We start from the raw sequence: 11,083 nt of genomic DNA, 5'->3' as shown, positions 1-11,083 counted from the left end.
GAGGAGTAGTTATAGGATTCGTAGCTGGTGCAGATGTAGGAACTGATATGGTAACAGCTGTGTTTGTGTGTCGCAAGACCTCAGCAAGTGTTTGACCCTGGGGTTGAGGAGGAGGCTGAAATTGAGGGATAGAAGGTGGCACACGTCGTTCAAAGCCCGAAGGATCTCGACGAGTTATAGCATTCGTAGGTAGTGCAGATGTAGGAATTGACACAGCGACAGAGGTGTTTGTGTGCCGTAAGACCTCAGTAAGTGATTGACCTTGAGGTTGTGGTAGAGAAGGCGGTACACGTCGTTCAAAAGCTGATAGATCTCGACGAGTTGATGCCTCGTTCTTCCTCGGCGCACCTCTTGTTTGAGCCGGAAGCGGCTCTAGGATAGATTGATATGGCCTTGGAGAGAGGCTTATTGACCGTCCTTGCTCACGTTGATAGCGCCAATGATCGTCGTAAAGGTGATTTGGTCGTAACGTCGATCCAGAATTTATCACATCTCGTAGCGTATGATGACATGGAAGACCGTTTATCTTCTCATAGAGGCCAGAACAAGGACGCCTCCTACGACGTTGTCTCTGCTCCTTCTGGCGCAGCAGATCCTGTTGTCTAATGCGTTCAATTGCCGCTGGCGTAAGGATGTCATGAATGCCAGGAGGTAGGAATGGCATTGACTCCAGTCTGTGCTCAAATTTAATGCTGTGTTTAGAAGAAGCAATCTGTTTCCTGTACTTGTTGTATTAACTCTTGACCATCTGCTCAATCCTTCCAACAACACGTAGCAAGTCGCCTCTTGAAGACATAAGGTGGTCCTTCAAAACCCTATGCATTCCTTCAACAGGAGAGGTTGTAACTGTATTATAGTGTCGATGCTGAGACCTAAATACGAGCAAGAAATGGGGGTCACGGGTAGGAAACCGGAAAACGCCGAAAAACAAAGATATCCCGAAAACCTGATCTCTGGCAAGAAACACCTCCATGCGGAGATTGTGAGAGAAAGACCAGATTGAACATTGAAGTTGTCTGCAGAAGAAGATATATGGAAATACGCACTAGGCTCAGTTGAGCGATTAATTTCCACTAAACAAGAGCTGGTGGGAAAATCTCAAATGGTGGGAAAATCTCAAAACCTGGTGGGAAAATCTCACCAGCCTCCTTCTATCGCGTTCCGATGGCTAGTGGGCCAATCGATGGAGGTTGTATCATCATCTACAGGGTATATCGGACCGTTTGCTTCCGGGCAAATGCAAAGTACGTCAACCGTGTGCAAGGAACTCTCCACCGATAAAACCTACCGCTTTTCTCTGCTGCGTATTGAAGTACAATACTTATTGCCTCTGCTAGACGCAGCGCAACTGTATTCTTGCTGATTGACTCTTTTTTATGCCAAGGGAAGACTGAGCCGCCCGCCTCTCGCGGTATTGTCGTCGCTCATGGAGTTGGGAAGAGGCCAGGCGTCTCGGCAGAAGAAACGTCGCGTCAAACAGGTATTGTAACTCCACGTGAAACTCTGCTGGTTCGATCTCGACTTAAGATACACCCCGGTTCCTATTACTAACATGGCACAGGCATGTGAACAGTGTCAGGCCAAGAAAATTCGATGCGATGCTGCTACGCCAACTTGCTCGCCCTGTGACGCTCAAAGTTCAACATGCTCTTATGGACAAGCAAGAAAAAGAGGAAAAGGCAAGACGTCAGTTAGCTCCATGTTTTGCAACCAAACACAAGGGAAGCTGATTCCTGATGTAGGAGAGAGTATATACGTGCACTAGAGGAGCGAATGGAGGCTATGGAGGAGTTACTCAAGTCTTCCGCTGCCCATCAAGCAGAGACGTCACCGCTTGAGGAACATTCTATTGGGATGTCTTCTCAGATTTCGACACCCGCCACGGGAAGAAACGGGAACGCGCAATCGTCAGCCATCACAGACTATACAGCTCCGATCGTAACGACCTCAAACGCATGTCCACTAATGCTGTCCGATTCAAACAGCGTTCCGACTCTACTAAAGCCTCCACCTGACTTTCCAGGAGCGCATTTTACCGAAAGTGAGGTTCAAGATCTTAGAAAGAAGATGTCTGAGATGCTCCCGCGCAGGAACCTATTTGCGCCTACGTTACCTAAAGGCGAATTAATTAGCATGGTTGAGTTCTTCCTCGAGGACCTAAACGCGACTATTCCTATCTTCCATCCTGAGTCGCTTAGGATGTTGTGTCAGCGCCAGACGCCAGACGAAAGGGCCCTCGAAAACCCGGCGTGGGTGGCATGTACTAATGCCATCGTTGCTATCACAACTCAATCCAGGGCAGTGGACAAATCCTTTCATAAAGTATCGGAGTTTTCGTGGGCTTTTTTCAAAACTGCCTATTTTCTCCAAGCTGAGATTATCCTAATAAGCCCTAATGTTCTGGCTGTCCAGGCGATACTGGTTATGGCATGCTTCTTGAAGAGAACGGCGGACTTACGGACTATGATACTTCTCATCTCCTCGGCAATGAGGATGATACAGCTCTTGGGGTTTCACAAGGAAAGTCCTGACCTAGAATTGAGTCCCGCGGAGGCAGAGCAACGGCGTCGTATATTTTGGACAGCGTTCCTACTTGATACGACTTCAAGCATAAAAGCAAAACAGCATCCTGCCCTCGAACTGGACAACATTCAAGTTCATCTACCGGATGAGAATCTCCTTAGGGGAGTTCGGGATCTCAACTCTACACATGCGGTGGACAATATTAAGATCTTCAAGCTAAGGGTCCAACTGGCCATCATCGAGTCGAGGGTACACAGACATTTGCTGAACAGGACGTACGATAGAGTTCAAGGGATGTCGACGATTAACGAAATCTCGCAGCTTCGGGATGAGCTAACAGCTTGGCGGGACGCTGTGCCACCGGCTGTCCGACCAGAATACCATCTCCATCCAAACCCGGCAAGCCTGAGCAGTTCAGTTACCGCTCTGCATCTTGCGTACTACGATTGTGTAGGCATGATCCGCGCCGCTGCAGAACTCTATAATTCAGAAGAGATACGAATTAGTAATATAGCGCAACACCTACCATCGCCGGCTATGGATCGTCTAGGCTTCTTCACCGACAATTGCGCTAGAGCTGCCCGAGCAACTCTTGCCATGACCCCCTGCCTGGAAACTCTACCGCTCGTAGAGATTTGGTAGGCAAAGGACCTCTTCAGTAGTTCACCGTGGTTAACTTACCAAGGGAACCACTACAGAGCATGTTTTCAGCGACTCTCGCGCTGCTTTCAGCCGTGATTAGGAATCCAGAAGATGACTACGCGTTGACGAGCGTCAAACATATGGCCTCCTTTGTCCGATTCCTAGAGAACCTACAACGAGACAGAGGCTATCATATTACAAGCCGTCTCTTGGCAGGCTGTGCTAAACTTGAGAAACTTGCAAAAGGTCTCGTACTCGGCGAGCGGAGTGTTCTGCATGAAGCCGTCCTTGTGAGTTGTTCTACCCCCGATAGGCCAAGCTTTAGGACACTTTCTCATCCACAGCTAGGAGCTTCTCTCAACCTGCACTGATTCCACTGGCTACAGATACCTCGCTCAAGGGTTAATGACTAATATCCCAAAGCTGGACGTCAACTCTTATGTGGTCGCCGCCAACATCTTCGGTACTCCAGAACAGCGACCTTCCTCCGGACCACTGCTAGCACCAGAGTTGCTAATGCCAAGAACGTACAAATTGGAACCGGCGGACAATCAAGCGCCATTCAACGACCCTAGCTCTGGGAACGCCGTTCGTGCTGACATCAACCCAGACTGTTGACAATGCCGACGACATGGACCTCCTCCGCAGTCTCGAGGAAGGGGAAGGCTTGTTGGAGTTTTTGCCCGAGAGCAACAGCGGCCCCACTTTGTTCACAACCCGGTACAATGAAGTTGCGCAGTTCGTTGCAGGTAGCGATATGATCGAAGTCGAAAAGATGGAGATACAAGAGACGATGAACTTGCTCAAGAAGCCGTTACATCCGAAACGCTTGCCCAACGACAATACGCTTATGACAAACCTGCTCATTGAGCTAGAGTATCTCCCTTTGGCCATCACTCAAGTGGCCGCATACATCAACACCAACAGAAGCTCTATCGCAGAGTATCATGAGCTGCTCAAGAGCTGGGGGCAGGACGCCATCGAGATCATGAGTATTGAATTTGCAGACAACTCACGATACAAAACGTCGAAGAACGCGGTGGCAAAGACATGGACAGTCAGTTTTAACTAGATTCTCAAGCACGACACAGTGGCGGCAGACCCTCTTACCTTCATCTCGTGCATTGAATGGAAGGCAATTCCACGTACCATCCTACCTGCTGCTGATTCGCAAGTATCGATAGACAGGGCTCTCGGTACGCCCTGTTCTTACTCGTTTCTCGAGAGAAGGGACGACGGCAAGATGCTTGACATGCACAGGCTTTTCCATGTCGGCGAAAATATGGAATTGTCGGAAAGGCCGTGAAGCCGACACGAGCAGGGCGGCACTGCAACACCTCTTGAAAGTCTTTCCGTCTGACGACTACGCGAATCGTGAGATCTGGAGACAATATCTGCCCCATGTGGCACGCATAAACGAGAACGGGATATGCCAAGATAAAGCGGAGCAGAGCAAGCTCTGTCTGAAGGTGGGGAGGTGCTCGCCGGAGCATATCAAGCAAACGGACAGGTCGAGGAGGCGGTCGAGCTGCTGGAGCGTGTTGTCGCGATGCAAGCGGAAGTGCTCGCAGAAGACCATCCCTCACGACTGGCGTCGCAGCACGAGCTCGCCAGAGCATATCACGCAAACGGACAGGTCAAAGCGGTGCAGCTGCTAGAGCGTGTTGTTATTTTAAAGCGGAGAGTTATGGCGAAAGATCACCCTTCGCGGCGAGTATCGGAGAACATGCTTGCTGACTTCTATGAGGACCTGCCGAAACGGCCTGAAACAGGGCAGGCGTCGACATATCCTATTAAGGATCCCGCAGCCGAGGATGATGACTGACGTCAATTTAACCAAGTACCGGAGGGTTTACTATTTATTGGGATGTCAGATCAGTCAGCGACAGATCAGAAACTGAAGTTGGGTAGCATTTCGAAAAGAACGCTTCTCGTGAGGCGGCTTAGAGGGATTCTGAGGAAGAACGGCTAGCGACGGCGTTCCCGTTTCTGCACGCAGGGAGTTCTGGATGTGCCAGGAGTGGTTAGACTGCAGCAGCCACAGGCGAAATCAGCCACGACCATGGCAATAACAATATGTCGCAGACCAAGGTTTCATCTAAGGGAGCTCGAGGCTACAAACTGCATTAATAAACTTGCCACGAATCTCATATATCTGGAGGGCCAGGGGACCAGGCATTGACATAAGAACACGCAACTTGAACGCAACTTTCAGATAAAAAGAACACACAACAATACAACAACTTCGCTGCTGGAACAATAGCACCTCACTCCCAACCATTTTAGCACATCACGTGCGACACAATACAGCAGATTACTTCAGTAATAATACATCATGATATGTATAGCACGTGCATAATCGTATCGCAGTAGCCAGGACTGGCCATCGTTGTGATCGGAAGTACCGATTTGCGTGGCGAACTTTCGTAATTTTGCGCGATACACCAGCCACGTTTATTAATAATAGTTCTAACTTTGTTTTCGGACTCTAAGGCTTGAATATGAGCTTCTTACATGCTTTAGGATTAATAAAAGTGCGATGGTGGTGCTGTGGTGAAGATATTCTCGAGTGCTAAGATGGGAGACTCTCCGGAAACCAGGCTCGAATGCGACCACGCCAACGTAAGTTTTCGCGATAGGAAGGTCTCGAATGTTAATAGATAGCTACAGCGCAATATTTAAACTGAACTATAGAAGTATTGATATCTGTGCAGTGTCTGGCTTGCATTGAAGTCAAAGTACCAATGGTTTTGCTCGGCAAGCAGGGGTGCCCGGCACACAGGGAGGGAGGTTAAGCACCGAAGTGCATGAAACGATAGGAATCGTACTTGTAATGTTAGATACATGACGTCATCAGTACAGTGGCCCAAAGGGGCTCCAGGCAAAGACGACGTGTTGTTTCCATGCGCTTTTAGAGCCTTGCATTACCCCTGTCTTCAGGGCCCTGAAGACAGGGGTGATTTGTTTCGAGGGTCTAGCATGAGCTTGATTTTGAACATTGCTAAATTTAGCCGATGCCTGTGTCTAGAATATGCCACGATTGTTTCTCGAGCCTTTACATGCTAACTTATATTTCTTTAACTCGATGCCTTGTAATAGCAATTGTATCGTCACCATTATCTCTACTAGACTAGAAGATCCTTCTCTATTGTCCGTAAATGCTGATAACTGGTAATGGGATCTTCAGGACCAAGTTATGAGCAACACTCAGGACTCAGGCCAGGATCTGGTCACTTTGTCAGCTCCAAATTCTTCACCTTCACCATCCCCAGGACTACCCTCCGCCCCTGGGCAACCGAAAGAGATAGAGAATGCTGATCAGTCTGAGATGAATGTTGCCTCGCCGAGCTCAGCTTAGCAGTGGATCTCCATTGTGCAGCAACATACCAACACCATCATGTGCAGGCACGCCGTATCTTAGAGCTCTTAACGCCCTAACCTTAATTTTACGGAGACCATGGTGACAAATCTCTTACCATCGACAAAATAATAAGAGTCATCAAAACTGCTGACTTCTTTATCCATGAGGATCCTGCAAGCTTTCTTTCGTTCCATCGCAGCAATGTTTGGACACAGTTTTGGTGCCAGGATATAGCTCCTGATCCTACGTCTACTGGCCCAGTGAGTAAGAAGCTCTACCGGGCTTTTCGTAGCGTCGAAACCGTTAAACAACGCTCTGTTTTCGACCATGTTCGACTTCGAATGGCGAGGCTTCTTCTCTACCAGTACTCGGAGCAATTTTATGAAGACTGCCGTAGCGATCCGTATATGCTAAGCCTGTGTTCCCCTGGCCGGGATGTTACCAGTGTTGCGATCGATAAAATCCTGGAGGATATGTATCCTCAGGAGATACAGAATGATCCAAAGACCAGGAGAAAACGTCGAAACTCTCTTCAAAAGCATAAACAGATAGGTAGGAAATGGTCCATCCTGGTCCATCATTTTGGAATAGGCCTCTTGTTGATATGTAGCGCGAGCTTAACAACTACCATGTAAGTGCTTCCCTCGACTTATTTTCAATTCTTGCACTAAACGCCTAGATAGGAACGATACTAGTTTTACTGATCGGATGATGGAGGCTCTGCTAACGTACATCACACATACCTATCCAAGAGGGCTACAGATTTGTGGGATGTTAAATGCAGTATCCGAATGCATTGTGGGAGGTTGTTCCGTCACGACACATTTGCCGGGAGAGGACACATTGAGCACGATTGCTGCATACACACAAAACAAAGAGAGGGAAATGACTGAGTATCGACATGGCCTGCAGCAAATCTTTATTCCAGCCGACACTATCAAGCTTTCTTTTAAGTAGAAAAGTCGTTTTAGCCACACGCAGGAGATATATTTAACGCCAAGAAGGGGGCGGAAACCATATCGGGAATTTCAATGAGAATCATTTGTCTCAAGTAGGCCAAGGTCATCCGTAGACACAACCTCTACGTCTCCGCCTCCAGCATCGAAAATTTATAAAGGCAGGCTTCTCAAGCGATGTGCAGAAGCAGCCAAGCCCAGTAATATGGGAGTGATCGATGGCATCCGGGCAGTATTACTGGCCTTGAAGTTGCATTCATCCAGTGGATCTTACTAACGACCAAAGCAAGGCCAATGAGTGAATGAGTAGGAAGATGGCATAGTGATCTTGGCGGACCATATTTACATAATATAGATCAGATAGGTGCAAACACTACGAGAGCCTTCCACACCCTCGACCAGTGTCTCTATCCAGGATCATCCGTTGGTGTCGGTTGTGCCCCTTCGTTCATTCTTCGCAATCGTCTTACTGAGTATTCTGGTCCATGAGCACGTCTTTCGGTATCACGACAATGGAAATAGGAACGCAGTAGTGCTTTGGGCCACTCCAGAAGACAGAAGATTTAGTAGCTGCCAGTACCATCAGTACAGATGTAGAGAATCCTATTATCACATGTAACCGTCCAAGGCAGTCGTGGGGGACCCAGACTCACAGCCGTCTCCCACGACCATCGCGCGACCGTTCCACGATCATCGGTTCCTTCCAGCGGAGACCGGAGTCAAATATGTCTCCTTCGGCGTGAACGTCAAGCTTGGCCGGGGTAGGAAGGGAGATTGTTCAAGGGAAGCCGATAGGTGCTCACCCCTAAGTAACGATCGTCTGATAGATGGTGGATTTCATGAATTCATGTGTCTGCCTTTCCTAATACTGTCGCTGGTTGGTTTGGGCCAGGGCGTTGATATAGCAAAACCGCTCTAGTAAGCCGCTTATGGAAAGGAGTAACTCGTAAGGAAGGTCGGGAAGGTCCATCTCTCTGAAGTGTCAGCTTAAGCTCGTCTATGTGCGCGGCACCAGAGGCAGGGGAAGAGAAATTACGGGAGTCTGGTAGGGCATCATTCGTCCTTCCTTCCATGTAACAATATCAAAGGGATGAGAAAATTCAACGAAGTAACAGAGGGCCAATGAAGTAGTGTTTTGAGGATTTACTGACGTGCTTATGCCCATTTGCCCTCGACGACCATTGGGGAAGAGGTGGTGTTGCGGATGATGGAAAGCGATGGAATGACAAACCTAGCCACAACAACACAGCACCTTTGCAGCCTTGGTAGTACACCAAGAACAGCCTGCTCTCCTGCAAACCATCAATCGGACTCATCACGATGCCAAATCATGTCACCCAAATAATACCGCGATTGCGGCACCAGCCGCAACTAGTGCCACGTAAACACGCAGTATGCACCAATTGACGCAAGGACCGATATATTATTGGTTGGTTCCCCGAGGAGCAGGCGGGGTTGCATACTCAGAAAGCTACAGGGTGGGCTGGTCCTCCAACTACCAGTCTCTACGCATTGAGTGACCGGAAGTGCGGCTATTTAAGACCTTCCTTTCCCAGTACTATGGAATTTCCTGCTACTGATCCAATCACCCTTGTTTGGAAATGGCAGATAAGAGCAAGCAATCATCTTCGACAGGATCTGCAAAGAGAGCATTAAGCAAGCCGGTCTTAACGCGTCTTTCGACAATTCGCCGTGAGGTTGAGGAATTGTTAAAATTCTCTGACGGAATTTTGGATTATGAAAATATTTGTACCAAATTGTCGGCGTTAGAGCAAGAGACGGCAGAGAAGCACCAGATCATTGGAAGTAAAGAGAAAGCCATCGAAGCCCTGCAAAAAGAAGTGGTCAAGCTAAGAACGGAAAAGGGACTGCTCAAAGAAGAGTTCATAGCTGGGTATGAAAAATGGAAAGGCGAATCGAAGCGAAGAGAAGATGAGGTAGCTTCTCTGCTGCAGGAAGAGCTTGGGCTGGAACGGAGAAAATGCGAGAGCACCAGCCAGCAGCTTCGACAGCTCCGAGCTGAGATATCAAAATACAAGAAGCGGTATGATAAAGATCAAGATGACATCGTCGGGCTCAAACACGACCTAGAAATAGAGAGGTTGACGGTGGAGAGGATTACAGCCAACTTCGACAACTGTAAAAGAGAAGTGGAGGAACTGCAGAGTCAAATCGGCATCCTGAATTTCGAACAGAGTCAGATGTATGTTTCAAAGATACCCGCCCGCTATGCCTCAGCATTGTAGCTAACATACCACTGCCTCGAAGAGAAAGCACCTTCTCTGAGCTAGACGGTACCGTACATAAATTGGCGTGGCACTGCTTTCACCAGAAAATTCCAGACCCTTGCGTGAGTCAACAGAAACATTCAGGACTTCGCGACGCTAAAATCAGTTAGGTGGTCAACATTGAGGCTGCAGCCTCCTCGCGGAGGATATTGCAAGTACCGTCGAATACAGAACCAGCGCTATGTATGCGCAGTGCCATTGCTGAGGCCATTATCTCCCAAGCTCTTTGCAAGTATATCTTCAAGCCCTTCTACCTTTCGAAGAGCACCGACACCGAACTGGCCGCGCTAGTAAAGGCGCTTGATTGGCTAAGCACGATACAACCTGACCGAGCGGACATCGTGCGATACCAAATCGCTAGCGTCTTTGATGTACAGCAAGAGACCGACTCCATATCGGGCTGTGCAATGCAATTTGTGCTTGAAAGACTTGACGCATGGCTAACAAGTCAGAATAAGGAATATTTCTCTAGGGAATTGACAACCTTCTTCGGAAATGCCATTGAGATATGGAAGCAGCTCCAGAAAGGTCCTAAACCGGCCACTTTTCAAGCCGATCTTGATACAGTTGGCTGGAACTTCGAGGACCACGGTCGACCCGAGTATGATAAAGTAGCGCTCAATGATCGGCCAGAACCCTGGAAATCAGTAATGGATGGCCCAATAGCAGTGTTGTTTCCGCAGATCTTGGTCGGACCAGAGATCTGTTTCCCGGGACGGGCACTATTTCTTACCCAAAAAGCTGTCATTGCAGCGAGATTGGAATGCAGTCAGAGAGCTCCAGACTCTCCGAAAGCTGATTTCGGTCGACGGAGTGACCAACTGACCCCCAACATGCACAACCGTCGCATTAGCACTACTTCGACTGAAAGTGTCTCATCAGTGAGACACTCAAGCGACTTTTCCTATTCGAAGAGGGTCAAATCTCAGTCACGGCGGAACAAAGCAGATTCTGGACCGTCCGTTACAGGAACATCCTGACACGCTGACCAGCGTGGCCAACCTGGCGTCGACCTAACTCGAAAGACGAAACTTGGAGCCGGTCATCCCATAGTTTCGCATGTCGAGAACGACTAAAGAGTGCAATTTGCGTAGATTTATAAGAGCTATAATGTGCGTAGAGCTTCTGAGCTGGTTCGAAGTCAAAGATCCTTGAATTCGTTCCAGCCCGGCCGGCGTTCCATCTCGCAGTGGGGGAAGGTTACTGAAGAGCGATCTGGAGATAAGATGAACGACTCTGTGACGTAAACCTCGAAACACATAATTAGTAAGAGGAATCGGGCCGATCACGTGCAAATGCGATCTTGGCGGGAA

At 48.6% G+C, this 11,083-nt stretch overlaps 2 protein-coding genes across 2 annotated transcripts; both read left to right on the top strand.

Moving 5' to 3' along the window:
- Nucleotides 1-2,341: 2,341 nt before the first annotated feature.
- P152DRAFT_455310 (uncharacterized protein) lies at nt 2,342-3,347 on the top strand. The gene has a single exon (XM_033678762.1). The coding sequence runs from the start codon at nt 2,488-2,490 to the stop codon at nt 3,163-3,165; it is 678 nt and encodes a 225-aa protein (XP_033537232.1). The 5' UTR covers nt 2,342-2,487; the 3' UTR covers nt 3,166-3,347.
- A 5,706-nt stretch (nt 3,348-9,053) lies between these two features.
- P152DRAFT_479508 (uncharacterized protein) lies at nt 9,054-10,981 on the top strand. The gene is made up of 4 exons (XM_033681718.1): nt 9,054-9,685; nt 9,751-9,832; nt 9,881-10,381; nt 10,763-10,981. Exons 1-4 carry the CDS (start codon nt 9,084-9,086, stop codon nt 10,844-10,846), a joined length of 1,269 nt encoding a protein of 422 aa, XP_033537231.1. The 5' UTR covers nt 9,054-9,083; the 3' UTR covers nt 10,847-10,981.
- Nucleotides 10,982-11,083: the final 102 nt, after the last annotated feature.

This window comes from Eremomyces bilateralis, assembly GCF_010015585.1.
Source record: "Eremomyces bilateralis CBS 781.70 unplaced genomic scaffold P152scaffold_3, whole genome shotgun sequence".
Lineage (NCBI taxonomy): Eukaryota > Fungi > Ascomycota > Dothideomycetes > Eremomycetales > Eremomycetaceae > Eremomyces > Eremomyces bilateralis.
Note: the sequence above shows the minus strand (reverse complement) of the source record. Positions and strands in the feature narration are given on the sequence as shown.

Bases quoted from the DNA above. Each gene is read 5' to 3' on its own strand.
- P152DRAFT_455310 (XM_033678762.1), top strand. From the start codon at position 2,488: ATGAGGATGATACAGCTCTTGGGGTTTCACAAGGAAAGTCCTGACCTA.
- P152DRAFT_479508 (XM_033681718.1), top strand. From the start codon at position 9,084: ATGGCAGATAAGAGCAAGCAATCATCTTCGACAGGATCTGCAAAGAGA. The intron at 9,833-9,880 runs GTGAGTCAACAG...AAAATCAGTTAG, and splicing joins AGAAAATTCCAGACCCTTGC to GTGGTCAACATTGAGGCTGC. The intron at 10,382-10,762 runs GTAGCGCTCAAT...CACGCTGACCAG, and splicing joins GTCGACCCGAGTATGATAAA to CGTGGCCAACCTGGCGTCGA.